Source organism: Empidonax traillii, unplaced genomic scaffold (assembly GCF_003031625.1).
Source record: "Empidonax traillii isolate 1590-97213 ecotype Southwest subspecies unplaced genomic scaffold, ASM303162v1 scaffold1420:size112507, whole genome shotgun sequence".
NCBI lineage: Eukaryota > Metazoa > Chordata > Aves > Passeriformes > Tyrannidae > Empidonax > Empidonax traillii.
The window spans coordinates 41,378-62,140 of NW_020956613.1; the positions used below are offsets into that span (position 1 = coordinate 41,378).

Sequence of the window (20,763 nt, forward strand, 5' to 3'; positions counted from 1 at the left end):
TTCCCAGGCTGTTTTTTTCTCAAATCCTTCAGCCTGTTATCTTCATTCTGTATAGGATGGGGATACTCCAGGGTGGGGGACACAAACCACAACCCTGCACATCCTATCACAGCACCCAAGGCAGCACAGCCCTGACCCAGCACCAGCGCCAGGACCGAGTCCACGGGGAAAATCCTGCAGGAGCAGAGCATCCCCAGCCCCTTGGGTTGCAAACGGCCTCACGAGGGCACCCAGGACTGGGGAGGGAGGCTCAGGAGATGGGAGACAGATTGCTCCTCGCACATCAAGGCTAACAGCCCAACAGAAGGCTGTCAGGAAAGATCCCCAACAGCTCCAACCACTTCAGATTGGCAGTGGCTGCAAATCTGCTGCCATGGCTGGGGGAGGAGAAGAGCATACTCGCAAAAAAAAACAGCAGAAGCATTTGCTTTGTTTTCCAGAAATAAATTTGGTGTGCTGGTGGAAAATTGCAGGATCTCCCCCCATTTTTCAGGGCACTGGTTGGGAGGGGAGCAAGGGAATCAAGGACAAGTCACAGGGAAGCAATTCTTTGCCCTGCCCTGTGTCTGACGTGGCTGTCACTCACCTGGGCCACTCCTGACACCTACCTTGTCAAGCCACCAAGACCCAGGGACCCCCAGTGCTTCTCCATCCCCATCCACACCTGCCCAGCCCCCAGGGACCTGAGAGCACCCCGGGGTCCAGGCTCAGGACCCCCCAGCATCCTCCCACATATCCAGGGAGTGGTTCCCAACCTCCCTCTTCCCAGCTGGGAGAGAAAGTCACCCCTGCACACCGGGCCTGCCTGCGCTTCCTCGGCGCTTAATTAGAAGCCTCTCCCTTTCTCCTCGCTCTCTAATTAACATGCCGGGAGCTCAAAAGGAGGCAGCAGCACAATAACCGGGGGGGAGAGACGGCTTCCAGCAGGCCCGGGGCCTCATTAGGCGGGGGCTGGGGAGCAGGAGCAGGGCGTGCTTTACATATGGAAACACCGCAAACAAGAAAGGCTGGGCCGGGGGAGAAAAAGACTTGACCTCTGCTCCCCCCCATTGTGTGCCCATCATCAAGCCTCGGGGGGGGGAACGGGGGGTGGAACTGGCCAGGCTGGGTGGGGCTCAGGCAGCACCAGCATTATCACGGTGATGGCACCAGGCTCGACACGCCGCTCGGAGCTGGGATTGATCTCTCCACAAGAGGCTTCTCTTGGCTGTTTCTCTCCTGCCAAGTCGGTTCGGGGGGTCTAGGAATTGCTGTCAGCCCGGTGAGGTCCACAGAAACATCTTCATCCAGTCTCTGTGGAGGGTGCATGGAGGGCAGGACGAAGCCTGAGCCACTGCCACGCGCAGGCGTGGGAAGCATCTTCCAGGCATTTGCCAGGCTGGATTGGGCCACCCAAGTGTAAGGGAGCAGGTCTGGGGTGTTGGGCAGGCACTGAGGTTGCTGCTGGTCACCACAGCCAGAGCTGGGCAGGATGCTCTGAAGCATCTCAGTGCCCCACGGGGGACAAGGAGGTGGCTCCGCTCTGGTTTCCCATCACGACTGGAAGGGCCGGGGACCACAGAAACACAGAATACACTGAGTTGGAAGGGACTCACAAGGATCATCCAGCTCAACTGCTGGCCCTGCACAGGGCACCTCAGAAATCCACCCTGTCCCTGAGAGCGTTATCCAAACCCTCCTGGAGCTCTGGCAGCCTTGGGGCTGTGCCCACTGCCCTGGGGAGCCTGTTCAGTGCTCAAACCACCCTCTGGGGGAAGAACCTGATGCACTGCCTTGTCCAAGCTCTTCTCTAAAGGAGGTTGTGCTGGGTGGTCGTCAGATGTGGCTCAGGGGACTCCTGGCACTGGTAAAGCAGAGAGACATTGCTGCTGAGTCAGCAAATGACTCTCCATGGGATGCCAGGGATGCCGGACAGTCATTTCAGGCCCCGAGGCCAATGCCCTCATCCTGCTACAAGTGAGACACTGGGGACAAATGAGGGTGGCCTTGGCGTTTTGTTTCTTCCCCTCTCTTGATTTTTAGGTGGCTACAGGCTGGCTTCATGGAGAGTACAAGTCCTCCAACACCCCACTGGCCTGATTCTGTGGGGTGAGAATTACACCCCCCTCCAGCACTGGGGTGTTTTTTTGGAGCACGACCTCCTAGAAAACTACTGGAAACCTCAAATGCCCAGCTCTCTTTTATCCTCTTCCCACCAGATGCTTCAAGTGGCCAAGGCACTCTGCTCACTCTGCTTCAGTGCCTGACTTTTGTTGAGCCAACCCTCCTACACTGAAGTGCAGCAGGAGGCCCCAGAGCAGCTCTGGAAGTGCTGATGACTTACCCCTGATGGAGGATGCACCGTCCAGCCCAGCTCTGCTGTTGCTGTTGTGGAGTCCATCAGTGTCTCTGCAGGAGGAAGGGGAAACACGGAGTCATTGCAGGTTGTGAAAGGACTGAAGATGGAAACGGGGGGAAAAAAGCAGAGAGGAGCCAGCCCAGGGCTGCAGAGATGGAGCCCAGCCCACGCTGAGCCCTCGGGCCACATCTCTGCCAGGGGGGAGCCAAGTAGTGTTCACTCCACCCATCTGCTCCCCTATCCATTGCCAATTGCTCCCTGGCCTGCACGGAGAATCATGGATTCACAGAACCGGTAAAGCTGGAAAACATCTCAAAGGTCATCAAGTCCAACCACCAGCCCAGCACCAAAACCGTGTTCACCATTAAACCATGTCCCCAAGTGCCACATCCACGTGTTTTTGAACTCTTCCAAGGATGGGGACTCCACCACTGCCCTTGGAAGTCTGTTCCAATGCCTCACCACCCTTTCCATGAAGTATTTTCCCCTCATATACAATCTAAACCTCCCCTGGTGGAACTTGAGGCTGTTTCTACTCATCCTGATGCTTGCTCCTGGGAGCAGGTCCCCCCATCCTCCCCAGCTCCCCACTCCTGTCAGGGAGCAGGGATCTTCCATCACCTTCCAGTTCCCTTTGGAAAACAGGGTATTCTTTCCTCGGCACTTTGCACAGTCAGAATCCTCAGAGATGCAGCAGCATGTGTGGAGGAACAGCACTTTTAGGATTTAAAAGTACTGAAAAATTAAACCAGTGTTAAAGCTGGTTTTCCAGATGGTTTGGGTTGAAATAGGTCAGGTGATGCTACCACCGACCAGCACAGGCAAATCTCCCGAAGCCAAACAACAGCAAAGCCTCCTCGCCCTTTCTGCAGCTCATCACACTTCCAGCACTGGGATTTCCTTCATCCCAGAGAGCTGCAGGTTGGTTTAACTCCATAAGGAGAGGCATAAGAAGAGGTGCTCAGGTTATGGTGCTCCAATACTTGGGCTAACACGACCCACCAGAAATACACTGGACACTCAGAATCACGGCATCAAGGTTGGAAAAGCCCTCTAAAGATCACTGAGTTCAATCATTAACCCAGCACGGCCATTTTCACCACTAAACCCTGTCTCTAACCACCACATGTTTTTAACACTTTCAGGGAGTGTTCAACAGTGTTTTTTGAACACATTTTAGATACTTCCAGGAGTGGTTTCCACAGTCTTTAGTATCTCTCCCTCCTCCAGGCCTGCAGCCACACACAGCCCAGGTTGCTCCAAGCCCCATCCAACCTGGCCTTGGACACTTCCAGGGATCCAGGGGCAGCCACAGCTTCTCTTGGCAACCTGTGCCAAGGCCTCACCACCCTCACAGGGAAGAATTTCTTCCCAATATCCCATCTATCCCTGCCCTGTGGCACTGGGAAGCCATTCCTCCTTGTCCTGTCACTCCAGGCTCTTTTCTCATTCCATCCCTCCACTAGACCAGGTTGCTCCAAATCCTGTCCAACCTGGCCTTGGACACTTCCAGGGATGGTCCCACAACAGGAATGGAGAGTTACTGGCTGTAACCAAGTCCTTCTGCTGCTCCTCCCCAACAAAAAACCAACCATCCTGCCACAGACCCCCCCCCCCACCCAAAAACCATCCCCACCTTCTCCACTTTCACTCCACTGAACAGAAACAAAGAAAAGTTCAGCCCTGAGCAGACCCATCACTGAAGAGACAGAGGTGGCTGCTCAGCACACAGAACCTTCCCTTTCCCACTGGCACCCCAAAAGGTGCCTCGGCACCACCCTCCTCCTCGCACCGACTCCTGGCAGTAAATCCCTCTCAGGCTGTGGGTTGTTCGTTACTCCTGGTCCGAGCCAGCGGTTTTCCAGCTCACAGGAAACCAGGATTTCAAAATTTGGTTTTATTCCAAGAGCCAAAAAAAAAAAAAAAAAAAAAAATGAAGCAAGAAATAGATCTCTTCAATTTTTCCCACTAGGAAGAGCTCTGGAAAACAGCTAATCCCAAAATGTTGCGGGTCAGATTTGCGAAATTTCTTTTTTAAACTGAGTATTTGTTTACACAGGGCAATAATAGTGTTTATTTTATCAGAGGATCTGGCTTTTTCATTAAAACACTAGTGGCGTTCGATCTGAAAGGAAAACAACATTTTTCACCCAGCGCTAGCAAGAAGCTTTAAAACCCCCTTAAATTTGTTACTTTATCTTAACTATCAATGACAGTGGTGCACAGTAAGTACATTAATAGCAGCGACTATAATATAAAAGAAGATATATTCTAACCCATTACAAATAATACCCCAAATAAACCTCATACTTTGAAGCATTTTGCATTTTTAAAAAGCCTTTTATTTAATGAAAACTCAGTGCAATGGAAATGTCATGCTCAGTGCACCACAGCTTCCAGCCTCTTATCCTGAGCTGAACAATCCCCTCGGAGCTCTGCATCCACCCTGGCTGGCCCAGGGACAAGGAGGAGAAGAAATCTGCAGGCTTTAAGCAAGTTTTTCCAATGGTCAATTATCTTCTCGTAAAAAAACACCAGATATTCCATTAATTTTAGTCTGGATTTACACCGTTTGGCTGCCAGCTTTTGGATTTCCTTTTCCTTCTACAAAGACTCTGCTGTCCAAAAACCTCCTTTCCCGCTTGTGGTGTTCATGGGTGGCAAATGATCCATCTCCAAGACAGCAAAATTACCTGAGCTTCCTTCTTCTACCCTAAACCAGGTTCCTGTCTTTGAGGCTCCTGTTGATCAGCCTTGATTGTGTAGATGGGGGTCCAAAGGCCGTGGTTCCCATTACACACAGTTGTAACATTCCAACATCCCAGTTCTGGGATCAAACACTGCAAACTTGCTCAGTGTCCCTTCCAGTCCTGCATCCAACCACTGATGGAGATGCTGGAGAGCACAGGGCCCAAGATGGAGCCCTGCTGAACCCCACTGGTGACAGATGACAGTCTGATGTCACCCCAGTCACTGTCACCCTCTGTGCCCGACCCGTGAGCCAGTTGCTCACCCAGCACAGGATGTGTTTATCCAGCTGTGGGCTGGACAGTTTGTCCAGGAGGATCCTGGGAGAGACAGGATTGAAAGTTTCACTGAAATCACCACCTGGCTTCCCTTGATCAGGTGGGTCACATTGTCACAGAAGGAAACTGGATTGGATGAGCAGGACTTTCCCCTCATGAAGCTGTGCTGGCTGTGAACAAGGACTGTGTCGTCTTCTGATTGTTTTCCAACACCCAAATAATCTCCTCCATAACTTTACCAGGCACTGAAGTGAGACTGACAGGCCTGGAGTTCCTGGGATCCTCCTTCTTGCCCTTCTTGAAAATCAGGACAATGTTTGCCAGATTCCAGCCAGCTGTGACCAACCTGGATTCCCAAGACCACTCAAAAATCATCAGGAGAGTTTTTGCAATGACATCAGCAGCTCTACGAGGACTCCTGGTGAGTCAAATAATCCCAGAATGGTTTGGGATTGGAAGGGACCTTAAAGCTCATCTCGTTCCACTCCCTGCCATGTGCAGGGACACCTTCCACTATCCCAGGTTGCTCCAAGTCCCATCCAACCTGGCCTTGGACACTTCCAAGGGTGAGAAGTCTGCAGCCTCTCTGGGCAGCCTGTTCCAGGTGCACCCAGGACGTGGATCCAGGCTGTGGGAGCAGCAGGGGTGGGAGCCTGGCCCCTGGCCCACCTCTGGTGGCTGCGATAGCTGCGGCTCAGCGTGACCATCTCTCCACAGCAGCATTTCCTCAGTGTTGTCGCTTGTGCTCTTCCCTCCCTCGTGTTTATCTGCAGCCTCACATGCTGCCCACGGCATTATAAATAAATCTGCAGCTGCTCGAGACCAGCAGACACAACTCTGGCCCGCTTCCCACCGGGAACTGCTGCTTCCCACGGGATGCTCTGAGATAAGTGCCTGTCCTTTTCACTTTGAAGATGTTCTCAATAAGCAGCCCCGTTGCTGGAGCTGCTGCCGTCTCCGAGGGTGTGCCAGGGCTCTGGATGAACACTTGGCATCCCAAGCTGCATCACCACCACCACCGCACCACCACCTCCAGATGCTCAGCAGCCACGCTGAAACGCTGTCATGCTGATGATCTGCTGTGACAATGACCTGGGAGGGAGTTCCTGTGCTTCTGCTGGGGCTTCCTGCTGCTCAGCCACAAGTGAGATGAGTGGGGGGGGGGGGTTCTCAGCTGCACCAGCTTTTCTCATCTGGCCAGATCAGGACTGAAACTGGTGGGCAGAGCCGGGAGGGGAGGACAATTCTGGGTGCAGGTAGTGATGGGACACCATCACCATCACCAGAGTGGGGATGGAGAGTGGCAGGACCAAGGGACAGCGGCAGAGGCTGGAGGTGCAAGGGATTAACAGAGGAGCTGTGCATGTTGCAGACACACTTCTCTCTGTCCAGAAAAATAACTTCCATGGAGTTTTGCCAATTCAGACCAATTTAGAGCATCTGGCCCTGAGTTTCTCAGAAGTCCTGGCAAATCTTTCACATTCACAGGCTCCAAGCTCATCCAGATAAAGAAACAGCTGGACAAATAAATAGCCCCACAGATAGTTGGAGCCTCCACCCTCATTTTTCCATCCACAACTTCTTCCCTTCCCTTTTCACTCCTCACACCAGCTCCTCTCTCAGGGTAGGACACTTGCCAGCATTTCAGTCCTGGTACAATATTAACAACACAAGGAGTGATCTTCTCAGGGAGCCACGACTGCATCAGCTGGTGCTGGATGTGCAACGCAGTCAAGAAATTGTCCAGACCTCTCAGATGGGTTGGGAGCAAAGTCAGAGCCAGCAGGAGATCACTCCTTGTCACCATGTCCCAGACATGACCCGGAAGCCCACCCAACACACCTCATCAGCTCCGGGCTGGAGGGATGCTCAGTGTCAGAGCCCAGCCAGGTGGAGCAAGACCAGGATCCACACCGGAGACACCACGGCTTGGGATGAGCTCCTCCATGCAGGAACATGTGCTCCTGGAACCACGTTCCCATCCTGGCCTCAGGCACAGCCACAGCATCCTGGGGCAGGGGTGGAGGGGGGTGGTTAATGAGAAACCCGTCTGTCCCCCGCCCGAGGAGCCCCCGCCGCAGATCCCTTTACCCTGCCCGAAGTTGAAAGGCCCCCTCTCCGCCTCCTGCGCTTTACTGGAGCCTGATTATAATATTTTTGCCAGCACGAGCTGAGAGGGGCTGAGCAAACCCAGTGGCCCTTCCCTGCAGCCCCGAGCTTTGCTTTGCCTGGCCGGGGGCCAGCGGAACAGGCTGAAACCCAATCCCCCCCCCCGGCTGAGCCGCTGGCGCGGGAACAGCGCGGTGCATTGTGAGCCGGCGGCTACAGGATATTCGGGATACTTCACTCAGGGATCCACTTAAACTCCAAGAGGGAGAGTGATTGATAGGGAGTGAGAAGAGGCAGTTGACTGAGCTGGGATGGGGAGTGCCAGCACCCACCCAGCGTCCCGAGCTCCAAAGGCCACCCCGAGCGCGGCACAGAGGGTTGTGCCCGTGGCCCTGGAGCTGTGGACCCAGCTGAGAGGTACCTGATGCACTTCCCTGGAAAATTTGGTCCCTCCAGTCTCAGAGACCTAAGAATTAGGGTGATGTCCAGCATCTCCATCCCCCAGAGTACCTCTGACCCACCAGCCAGGCCCCAGAGTGATAGTACACGGAACAGGGAGGCCTGACCCCAGAGACACCACACGACACTGGCGAGGGAAAGATGCCTCCACTTTTGGGGAGCCGTGGGGCTTCCTGGGACCTTCAGTTCATCTGGACATCAGCAAGCCCTGTGAGACAAGAGCCAGCCCCATAAAGTCAGCAGGGGACAGTGTTGGGAGCTGGTGGGGCTCATGGGACACCCTCACTCAGCTGCTGGTGACTCTTGGGGACAGGTGTCGAACTAAGGGATGGCCCCAACACCTTGTCCTTGGCACAGCAGTTCAGCAGCCCCAGGGAAAACTCCCCCTGCAGTTCCACACCTTGCCAGGGGAAATGCCATGAGCTGGGCTGTGCTTTCCCATCCTCACCCAAATCCTCCCCTTCCTGTGATCCCCCACACCTTTCTGATGTCACTGGACCCATCCTCAGGGAACCAAACCTGGGGCTGATGCTGCTTTGTAGAAAAAGATCACTGAAGCCTTGGCTTCCAGCTCTTGCTAGACTGGGAAATAGGGAAAGCAGGGCTTGGAGCAGAGCTGCACCTGGCCCTTGGGCACATAGCCATGTCCCTGGGTGAGCCAGGGCTGAGCACCACCATGACCCAAATCCAGCAGCTTCCCAGTTCCTCTTCCCAGCCTCTCCTCTCCCTCTGAAGGCCTCGTGCTGTTACCCTGCCCAGTGCCAACTGCTCCACTGCTGGGAAGCTCAGAACAAAGGGGAAAGCCCAACTCAGCAGTCCCGGGGGTCCTGCAGGTCACCCGAGCACTTGTCCTGCTTTCTAAACACCCATCAGCCCATCCAGGATTGTCCCTCTCACCTGCCTGGCTGGGAAGGCAGCAACAGCTCCAGCTCTCAGCTGGGAATTCTGATTTTATGACCTGCTGAAGGAGCAGGTGAGGCTGGACAGGAGGCAGGGCCATGCTCCATCCGACTGCCACGTCGTCTCGGCCGTGGCTGCGGGTGCATCCTGTCTGTTCCAGTTTCCCCACACCATCTGCTCCAGCGGTCAGCAGAAACAGGATAACCCCACCAGAGACTCTGGGAAGCTGCTGCAGCAGTACCAGGGCCCACTGGCAGCATCTGCCCCGAAAGGAGCCGGGACCTGTAGGTGGTCTGGGTTCAGGCGAGGGCAATCTGACGGGAAGAGACAATGCAGATGCCAAATGCCAGCGAGCAGAGGCCCTCCTGCTGCTGCCAGGAATGCGGGAGCCACACAGAGGAGACACAGATGCAGGCATTTAGCAGCTCCTGTCACCGCTAATGACTCCTCCCCGCCGAGGCACCGACCCCACCTTGAGCGTCTCACCCAGTGGGACACCTCGAGGGAGGGAATCCCAGGGTAAAGTGTTGCCCTCATCTGCATCCAGCCCCATCCATGCCCAGTAAAGACTAAATTCCCTTGTAAGCCGCCTTCCAAGACAATGGAGCAGGGCCATGTACCTGCAGAGAGCCTCCAAGTCTCTCTCCCTCGCTGAGGGATGGACACAGGGGTGCTTTGGGAGGAGCCCCAAAGTTGCTTTATAACATAATAACCTGCCCCCACCACGGTGCACCAGGGCCAGCTGGAACAAAGGTGTAATGCCCAGGGTGCAGGCAGCACTGCCCAGTCCCTCTGATACCCCACAGCCACTCTGCTGTGTCCCAGGTACAGCATCCTGTATTCCCAGCCCCACTGTCTGCACCCCCGGGCACAGGGACAAGGTGACCTCAGGAGGTCTGGAACGCAGCAGAGGCTGCAGAGCATCACTTGGCTCTGGGACAACATCCAACCCTCTTCCCATTATTCCTTGCCCATCATGGGGCACAGAGGGGAGCAGGAGGAGTGACATGAGCCCAGGGCGTGGCTTTGTGGCCATCTCTGCCCCTCCTGCCCTCGGGGCCAGGGCTGGGATGGTGTGTGCAGCCAGTGCCACCTCCCAGCACCGCTGGCACTGAGATGAGGGTTTGTCACCCTGCATGGTGGCACCACGGGCTGCAAGCAGCTCGTTCCCAGCAGGCTCCGGAGCCCTGCTCGGCATCCCAACGGAGCTACCCTTAATGGGCTTCAATTTTAATTTGCTTTTATTGGAAAACACAGATGGTGACCCCCCCCCACCCCGGGCCCAAACATATACAGGGTAAAGACATTTACAGGGGAAAGATGTTATCTCCAAAAAGCCAGAGCTGCAGCAAAAGCCCCACCACCCCACAATGACACACCCACAGTTGTGGGCCAGGGCCACTCAGAGCCACCAGTGAGGGGAGGCAGGGTCAGGGCCCAGCAAAGGAGAATTAAAGAGCAGGATGAACCCCTTCCCAGCCAAGCCTGGCAGATTGACCTTGGTCACCTCTCCCACGACCAGGTCTCTGCAAAACAGCCAGGGGCACTGCCCTGGCTGGAGAGATGCCCAAAACTGCTGCCCAGCATGGATGTCCCCCCTGTCCAGAGCCAGCCCCTGCCTGCAGCCCATGCAGCTGCTCCCAGCATCCCTAACTTCAGCCATCCCCCTGCAACAAGTCCATGGCAGAGCTCAGGGTGGGTGCAGGAAGGTGCAGGGACAGGCAGGGGCAGGCAGGATGCAGGATGCAGGAAAATCCCTTCAAGAAGCTTGGCTTCCCTCTAGTCCCTCCAAAAAGGCCAAAGCATCTCCCTGCTGCCATCCTTTTGCTATCTCCAGGGGTTTGCCAGGAATGCAAGCCCTCTGTCCCCTCCAGCCCCCCTTGCTCCAGATAAAGCCCCACCAGCTGCAGAGAGGGGGTACTTTAAGTCAGCTGGAAATGTTTCCCTCCTTGGGAAAACCCCATCTTCCACACCTCACCATGGAAGGGCCTCTCACAGGATAATTCCCCCTCACAAGGCAGCGGGTTGAGCTGAGGGGATGTTCCATCAGTCAGTGCCACCATGCACTCACTGGTGGTCCTGTCTGGGCAAGGGATGTGCTGCATCCATCCCTCCCATCCATCCATCCATCCATCCATCCATCCATCCATCCATCCATCCATCCATCCATCCATCCATCCATCCACCCATCCATCCCTCCCATCCATCCATCCATCCATCCATCCATCCATCCATCCGCCAAGCAGCTGCATTCCACTGGGGAAAAAGCATCCCTGGAGCAGGTAGGGGGTGGGCTGTGGGGCCACAGGCACATCTGCAGTGTGGAAACTGGAGGATCAGGGACTGGCCCAGGAGTGGGGAATGCCCACGCTGCAGCTCTGCAGCCCAGCCTGCAGCAGGTGGCAGGAGCTTATGAACCAGCTGTGCTGCTTGTGGGACAGCACAAAACGGGGTCCAGGCTGCCACTGGAGACCCCCAGGGCTCGTGGAGACTCATTTCCATCACAAAACAACTGATGTGGGGAGCGGCAGAGCGGAGCTCACCTGGTGCACCCGGGGTTGCACAGCTACAAACAACCCTAATCCGGTTCCACGGCTGCGGGAAGAGATTTTTGCATCCACCAAAAAAAAGAAACCACACCCCGAAGGTGGAAAAAGGGCAATTTCCAGAAGTTGAAAGGGATTATTAGCAAAAATTGATCAGGGCAGGGGGGGTGGAGGGGGAATGTAAACAAAAACAATGAAGAGTAATTACGGCTTACGGCGGCTTTGCCAAAATCTCATAAATCTGCAATCATAAAAGAAGGCGTCTTGAGTTCAAAATTATCTTGGCTTGGAATAAAAGGAAAAAATTGCAGTAAAAATAAACATATTGTATAAATTAAACCCGGGGGAAGTTGGCAGCAGCGAATTAGCAGCTCTGAGATGCAGACAGTTGCAAGAGGATGTATCAATGAAAAAATCGACTGCCAGGAGACAGAAAGTGAGGGGGGGGGGAAAGGAATTTTTAAATACACCAAAAGCAAATACAACCGGAGCTGTGGAAAGGAGAGTCCACAGGGATGATTGACTGTGAAGGCAGGCAGCAAAGACAGACACCCCAACCAAAACAGGGGCAGGAGGGATGAGCAGTGCTGGCTCTGGGGCACCAGCAGTGCCCAGGAGATGCCAAGAGCCACAGACGCACCTGAGACCCCTCTCTGGCAGCCCCGGGGGGCTGCTCACCTTGCCTCATCCAGGAGCAAGGGCTGTGAGGGGTCAGGGTCAGGAAAACAACTTTGGAGTTGTTTCCTGATGGCAACATCAGCCCCAAGACAACTCTTTGCTCTCAAGCAGCTCCGTGACGTGTTCAGCACCGCCCCGGGACCAACAGCTCCCCTTTCCCCTCCCCAACACCTTGTGGTGGGCACCACGCAGGGACAGTGCAGTCCAAGGGTGGGCAATGATTTTGGAGCATCCCAAAGGGCCGGTAGAAAGGAGCTTTGGGGCTCTCTGTCCAACCCCATCCCCACCAAGAGACAAGGGGCAGCTCTGGGAGAGCTTCAGGGAGGGAGATGTCCCAGCGCCCCAGGGACTTGCTGCAAAGTGACGTGGGCATGTCCAGCTGCTCAGCAAACCCCTCCTGGACCAGGAGGATCCTAAAGCACCTGGTGCAGGTGTTGCCAGCAGAGTGGCCGTGGTGGCTCCACAAGCTCCGCTGCAGGATCCATCCTGGCTCCCCCCCAGACACGATCACCAAATCCTGGGAGGGGAAACAGCCCACAGAAGCCTCAGCAGTCACCCAGACAGCTCAGCCAACATCTTGGCAGGAGTCAAACCAGAGAGATGACCAGGGCATTAGCCAGGATATAGGAAAGCAGAATGAGCATTGGAGAGGGTGGATCCAGTGCTGGAGCTCTCCAGGCCAAAATCCAGGTGGTTTGGTCCTGCACCCCTCATACTCTCTGCACCTCAGATGCCCAGTTGGAGCTGCAGCAACGGGGGAGCCCCCCCGAGTAAGTTTTGAGGATAAAGCAGCAGAGGTATCAGGTGCAGCCACGAGCTTGTGGCTCCTCTGCATCCCTCTGCACAGCCAATGCCACACCCAGCCAGCACAGGCACAGGATGGCAAGGACAAGCCATCAGGAGTCTTGTGAGGTGGCACCTGGGATGGGGCTGAGCAGGCGATGCTGTGCCTGGGAGCAGAGCTCTTCCCCCCCACCCAGCACCCCCTACAGAGCACAAAGCTGGCAGCTTCTCACTCAGTTCTGGGGAAAGCACTTGTTTTGGTCAGCCCCAGCACCAAGATGTTTCTGCTCCCCACAGTGCAGAGAAAATCAGACCCTGGAAAACACCACAGCAGAACAGCTCTGCCTCCTTTTTTTGCTGCAAGAGGGGGTGGGGAAGCCCCTGGGTGCTGACCCCCCTGGCCAGGGGGCAGTGGGACCCCCCACTCCACCCCTGGGCCAGGGGCTGTGGGCAGCAGGGCCGGCTGTCACGGCTGGGGGTGGGTGGCAGCCGCAAGGACGAGGGAACAAAGGCCAGTTCACAGCTCCATCGATCCCGGGGTCAGGCGGGTGATGTGGGAACATCTGCTCGACCCTGCCCAGAGCCGGCACTTCCTGGGGTTATACAGGAAAGGAGAGTCTTTCAGAAGGAGGTAGCCGATGCTGCTGTCAAAATTCTCAGGATGGGAAGCCCCAGGAGCCCTGGGTTGTACCCAGGAGCCCCACGGGGTAAGTGCCAGGCTGTGATCCACGAGGTCGTGTCCAGGTGTCTCCAGCCTTACACATGAAGTGCCCAAGGCCAGGTTGGACAGGGCTTGGAGCAACCTGGTCTAGTGGTAGGTGTCCCTGACCATGGCAGGGGGTGGGAGCCAGGCTACCTGGCCATCCCACCAGCCCAACACGTGTCCAGGATGGCTGGAGACAGGAGAGGAGCGTTGGCTGGAGGGAGGAGCCCCGGAGGTTAAAACCAGTTTAGGAGAAATCAGTCGTCTTTTGATCTACAGATTTGAGCAATAGCAAATCGACTCCATTCCTGGGTGAGCTGCTGTACAGTTAATTAGACATGTTATTAAAAACATGCTCCTCTACCAGGCTGAATTAGTCCAGCTTCCAAGCCACAGAATCCTGCCCTGTCTAATTAAACAGACCTTCCCGATTAACAACCCTTCCTCCAGGCTGGTACCAGCAGACAAGCCAGCAGACACTTCTCCATCTGCAGGATAAAGCCAACAATGGGCAGGTTTCCACACCTTGAGTCATGATCATTAAACCAGTTTATTTTTATTTTGGTTCTCCTTCAGCTTTGGACACCGTAAACAGATGCAGAGGAAGCCAGGGCTGGCCTCTGGATCACAAGGATAGAACACCCAGGTATGTCCTGGCTCACCAAGCAAGGACATGATCAGCTCTTTCACTCCAAGAATGCCTGATTTCCAAGGTGTTTTCAGAGCCAGAGACTTCCTGGCTGCCCTGGTTATGTCCCATAGCCATGGACCACCCTGTCTGCTCCCAGACACAGCCTGACCATACTCAGACCAACTCCTGTTCCCCTGACTTACCACATTGTCTCAGGTGTAACCAATCCATCCCCTCTGGCCTTTATTGCTCTCCCAACACCAGTACCTGCTGCAGGTGGGGAACTCCTTAGAAATGCTGCCCAAAAAGTGCTGATCACCCACTCAGAGTATTTTCCTCTGACCGGTCAATTTTGAGCCCCTCCAATACACACCTGTAAATCCATTTCTTGCTGGAGCACTGTGGTAACCCCACCACCACCCCCTCCACTCCTAATGCTGCAGAATTGCACATAAAAGGTGTTGAAAGCCCTGTTTACCTCTGCAACAACTCTTGGGGTGACTCATCTATCCCCCAGCTTGAAAGCATCAAGAGCTGCCCACGTGCTTCCCTCCACACTGACACCCTGATTATCCCACATATCCGTGGACTTGCCATCCTTACAGCCAGCCTGGGCTGCAGGGTTGTCCTCAGGGCACCTTTGTGTCCCATGATGATGCAGAGCAAGTCCTGCTGCTGCCCTGTTCCCCCAAACCCCACATCTGAACCTGAGGGAGCAGCTGGAGCTGTGTCAGGGGAGGGTCAGGCTGGGTCTCAGGAAAAGGTTCTTCCCCCAGAGGGTGGTTGGGCACTGAACAGGCTCCCCAGGGCAGTGGGCACAGCCCCAAGGCTGCCAGAGCTCAAGGAGAATTTGCACCAACAGGGTGGGATTGTTGGGGTGTCCTGTGCAGGGCCAGGAGTTGGACTGGATGATCCTTGTGGGCCCCTGTGATTCCATGAGCCCCACATCTCCCCCTTGAAGAGCATTGCTGTGAACCCACTCCTTCCCTTGGCTCACATCCCCGTGGGGTTGCACAGCTGACTGTTCCATATCCAGCTGTTTCACCTCACAAGAGCCACCCCAGCTGCCCCAGAGCCTTGTGGGGACCCTGCAGGTCGGCAGTGGGACCCAGCCCTCCCCACCATCCCGATCCCCCGCCGGCTGGGAGCCTTTGCCTCGCTCCAGAGGCTTTTATTAGAAACACACAGCCACCAGAGGCTGCAAGTGGAACCCATTACACAGCATTTAGTTCGTATCATTTGTATTTCACAGCCAGAAATCCTCCTGATTTCACAAGGAAACGGCGATTAAAAACCCTGCTGCGGCCAATGAGGAGGGACCAGGTGGGAGCAGGGATGGAGGGAGCATTCCCAGAGCCAGGATGGATCTGCTCCCACACCTGGACATCTTTCACAGCCACAGCCTCTCCCGCTGCATCCTCCACATGTGAGATGCTGTTGGAATGTGGGAGGAGGCAGCTCTGCTACCTGCAAATAATCAGCCTGGTCTGACTCAGGAGAAGCTGGGGTAGGATTGCAAATTGCTGCTCCAAGGAAAAAGAATCTCAGCATCCCTGAATGGTTTGGAAGGAATCTTAAAGCTCATCTTGTTGTATCCCCTGCCATGGGCAAGGACACCTTCCACTATCCCAGGTTGCTCCAAGTCCTGTCCAACCTGGCCTTGGACACTTCCAGGGATGGGGCAGCCACACCTTCTCTGGGCAACCTGTGCCAGGGCCTCCCTACCCTCACAGGGGAGAATTGCTTCCCAATATCCCATCTATCCCTGCCCTCTGGCACTGAGAAGCCATTCCTGTCACTCCACGCCCTTGAGAAAAGAACCTCTGATGCTCTCCAGCGTTTAGTGTAGCACCATTCCAGTGAGGAATTCCAGATGTGTGCAGACATTTCTAGTTTGTGCACACAGAAACGTTGTGAGCCATGCCTTAGAGACAAGTCAGCTTCTGGATTAGCTCCTTTCCCACCTCCTCCCTCGTGCTTCTTTCCCCAGAGCTCCAGGACAGGAGCAATGCGGGGCCGTGGCCAAATGGGATCAGCACCACCAGCTCTTGGGGAACAACAAGAAGAGAATCAAAAATAAAGACATGGTTAAAACCCTCAACATGGCCATTCCCAGAGAGATGCAAAGCTTCTTTTCTTTCTTCTTTTAAAGAAAAAGATGGAAGTCATGAAGGGAAAACACAGCCCCCACCCACGTTCAGCTACGTAGAAGGGATCTCATCTCATAAAACAAGAAGTGAGTCATCCCATAAAATGAGAACAGCAAGTCACTCCAGGATGGACATCTTGACCCACAAGAGACTTTTTAAAATAAAAATTCTGACTTGGGATGTTCAAGTTGGATATTAACAGATGATTTAGGACATTCTTTCCCAAGAGGGCTGTCTGGGGACTTGGGGGATCTCCAGCACTGGATGCTTCCAGGAACTGGCTGTCCAAATCCAGTTACCCTGATCACTGCTACAGCTGGGGCAGGGGGACCTTGGGAACAGGAACACCAGAGCTAGACATCTGCTCTGATCACAAACAGAGCTGCCTTCTTTTACTGATGGACTGATGGAGCTGATAAATCTTTTTCTTCTAGAAGGTGAGACACAGCAGGATCCCAAATCGTTCCTACGTAGTGATTCCAGCCACTATCCCATCCAAATCCCTGTTTGCCACCCCAGTGTTCACCTTTTCTGGCAGGTGAAACTACAACAGGCAGCTCTAAATTTTGCCCACAGGAAGGCTGGATGGAAACACGGGCTGGGAAACATCATCCAGACCCATCCCCACATTAACCACCTGAGGACGTGGGAGCCCCGTGAACCCACTGAGAACACGTCCCCTACTCCACGATGTTCATCTGCTGAGTATTAAAACTTATTTGGGGGGGGGGAAAAACCAGCATTGCTTCCTCTTTATTGTGTTTTGGAGCAAAAATCCAGCAGATGCACTAGGATAGCAAGGCAGGAGGAAGGCAGGGTCTCCCTGCACTGACACCAGGCTCATCCACACGAGACTGGTCCCCACTACAGGTCTGATGGTCCCCACTACAGGAGCACCAGTCTGATGAGAAGCAGCTGAGGGAGCTGGGGGGGCTCAGCCAGGAGAAAAGGAGGCTCAGGGGGGACCTTCTGGCTCTGCAATTCCCTGATGAGGTGGAGCCAGGGGGAGGAATTGGGCTCTGCTCCCAGGGAACAAGAGGAAACATCCTCAAATTGTGCCAGGGGAGATTTAGGTTGGATATTCGGGAAAATTTCTTCACTGAAAGGGTGGTCTGGCATTGGAAGACGCTTCCCAGAGCAGTGCTGTTCAAAAAACATGCAGATGTGGCCCTTGGGGACATGGTTTAGTGGCCAACATGGCAGCGCTGGGTTGACAGTGGAGCTCAAAGATCTCGGAGGCCTTTTCCAACCTTAATGATTGTGTGATCCTATAAACTCATCACCAGGAAGTTCTGCAGAAGAGGATGCTGGAGAAAACCCTGAGTCCCCCCTCCCCTGCACCAATACAAATTACAACCAGCTCGGGACACGCGTGTCAGGACATGTGCAGTGACACACACGATGGAAAGGCAACGACACAGAGCCAACAAGCCAGCTCTCAGGGCAGGGTTTCTGCCTCTCACCCTGGTGCCTGGTACCTGTCAATAACTATCCCTGTCCTGCTGTATCACCCTGGGAGCAGTGAGGTCAGGCTCGTTACATAATTTTAATGCACAAAGTGCAGTAAAGACCCCGAGGTCTCCAATTTTGGACCTCGTAATGACACCAGAACGAGGGTTGAATCGCTGGACTGGAAACATGGAATTGCCCCAGAACTGATGACCTCAGCCTGTGTGGGCCAAAGGGAGGACAGGCCAAACCCTGGAATGGCTTTGCCTGTTGCTCCAAATGTATCAGTTTCCCCTATCTCATAAAATTCGCAACCAGAATCAACCAGGAAACAGGGGCAAAAAAAATACAAATGAAAACCAGAGGGGTTTGGGACTAAATGATCTTTAAGGTCCCTTCCAACCCAAACCATTCTGTGATTCTGTAACTCAAAGAAAAGTTTAAACAACTGGTTTTTTTTATATATAAAGGCAACCTAGGAAGACAAGAACTTCAACCCAAACCAGCCTCGGAGGAACAAAGTGCTCGTGACAACCACACACGCAAAGGCAACGCATGAGAAACAGGAGGAGAATAAGCACAACCCATATTTTATTGTGACTGGCAGGAAGTGAATAAGAGAAACCTATGGAAAAAATCCCTGTCTGAAGAGAAGAAAAAGTTATGGTGATGTTATTCTTTTCACCACACAGACAAAATGCTAAGTAAAAAACGTTAAAATTCATAGAAACACGGAAAAAAAACACTGATACAGCCCAGGGCTGGTGGTGCTGTCATCTTCTTACTCCTGCTCCCCTCCCAGAGTGATTAACAGGTTTTTTTACTCTCCATCACTAGTTTTTTTTTACTCTCAGTCAGACCTTCCCTCGCTGTGGTTCCTGGTAACCGTGTGTGTGAAGGATGGCTGTGGTCAGCCAGTTTGTGTCTTTATTAGGAAAGCGGGATGTTATTCCACAGCCCTCCAGAGGACAGGGCTGCTTCCTCCCCTGAGCAACCAGGATTCCTTAGCTTATACATAACTAACGACCCAGGGAAGGTCTGGCTGTAATTCCTTAAAAATCACACACGTTTGCAGGCGTTTAGCAAATAACTGAGACTTTGGAACGGATGCGTCAGGACCATGAGGGGGCCAAACAACTTGGCTCTTTTCTCCACAGGCAACGGCCTGGTGGAGGTGGGAGAACCCACAGCCCTCATTTATCTTCATTTCTGGCTGCTTCAGTGATGACACTTCCATAAACAAGGCCAAGGAACCATGACCACATCAAATTCCTGCGCGACACCTCCGCAGCAGATCTGACAAAATCAAATTCTGGGACGAGCCATTAGGAGCAAATTGGGAGAGAGCCAAAAGAGAGCTCCCCAGCCTGGTTCCTGTGCTGGTGGAGGTTTGCAGGAGTCACTGGGCAGTGCAGCAAACCCATGCAGCTCTCTCCAGCACTGTGTGTTTCCAGAGAGGGTCCCCATTCCCTTTGTCACCTCTCCTGTCTAAGTGACCGCCACAAAAGATGGAGCCCGAAGTCATGGGCCTAATGAACTCAGTGGACATTCTGTGGACATTTTATGGACATTTTACAGGGCACGGTCCATAGACTGAGGGATCATAGAGTAACTAAGGTCTAACCATTAGGCCAGGACTGCCCTGATCACCACTAAACCACGTCCCCAGGTGCCACATCCACACACCTTAGAACACTTCCAGGGATGGCAACTCCACCACTACCCTGGGCAGCCCATTCCAGGGAATATCAGTGTACTTTATCTTTGTGGGGCTGAGCTGCCAGCTGGGGTTGAACCTCGGCGAGGGGGGAGAGGGAGAACTAAGAAAATCAAACACATTTCGCAGCGACAGACCCAACAGACTCCCAAGAATTAACAAGCCCATGAGGGGATGCCTGGGAGGAGAAGAAGAAAGCTGGTAAGTCCTTGAAGACACTAATGCAGAGCATCTCAGAGCAGAAGGATCACGTCTGGTGGATGCACCGGGATTACAATGTGAGGGAATGGCAGGCACTCAAGGTCTCGCTCGGTTTGAAATCACTTCTGGGAGAATAATGAAAAAGCTGATGTAATTCCAATCATAAAGAATTAAAGAACAGGAGTATAATTAGCACCAGTCAACATACTTCGAGCAGGAAGCAGCTCTTGTCAAACAAATCTGATTTCATTCTTCACTGAGATTACAAGCTGGATTGGTGAGAGGAGTCGTGTACGAGGCGGGAGAGCGCCTGAGTGCCGAAATCAGGAGGCACGAGGGCAGCACGGGGAGCAGAGCTGCTGTGCCAGCCTCAGCCTGGACCCCACATCACCAAAAAACATCCCAAATGGATTAAGAACTCATCAGCAGGCAGGTTCCAAGTAATAGTTCCCAGTGCTGGACCTCGGTGGGCTCTGCAGGAACCGGCCCCAGGTTGTTTTTTTGCCTTTACAGTCAGCAGTGACGGAGAGGAGTGAAGGAAAGCACTGCTGAGGTATGTAATGCCCTTGCAGGCTTGCAGAGCATTCTCAGGTGAAGGATATGGGATTCACCTCCCTTGGCGTTCACCATATGAAAAAATAATGCTCCCACTTTAATGCAGTTGTTAATTTTCTCCAGATAGTAATGACAGAGAGGAAAGGGCTTCCAAGGGCAGGCTGATGATCGAGGCCAGCCAGGCAGGTGGGCTGAATTGCCCTCGGCAGGATACTGAGGCAGGGGGGGGCTTGCTTCCAGCTTACATTAGAAATCCCATTTTTGTGATGACGATTAAATTGATCAAATCATCCTCGAAGAAAATTTAGGGGTCGTACAAACCTTAAAATAAATTAAACCCTGTTGGGTTTAAACTCAGCGCTGGAAAGCCCGGTCTCCTCCAGCAACCACCCCTGGAGCTGGTGTGGCCCAGCAGATGTAAGCACCAGGAAAAGCTCCAGATGGTCCCAGTGACATGGTGCCCTCTGTGCCCAGCTCTGGCACCACAGCACGGATGCTGTTCCCACCTGACAGACATT

The 20,763-nt window shown here is 53.9% G+C and overlaps 1 protein-coding gene across 1 annotated transcript in view; it reads right to left on the reverse strand.

Annotated features, from left to right (window-relative positions):
- Positions 1-2,384, reverse strand: part of LOC114070036 (ephrin type-B receptor 2-like) — a 39,016-nt gene extending 36,632 nt beyond the window's left edge. The window contains exon 1 of the mRNA XM_027907217.1: positions 2,324-2,384. Coding sequence (XP_027763018.1) covers positions 2,324-2,380 — 57 coding nt within the window. The 5' untranslated portion in view covers positions 2,381-2,384. The remainder of the gene's footprint in view (positions 1-2,323) is intronic.
- Between the last annotated feature and the right edge of the window lie 18,379 nt (positions 2,385-20,763).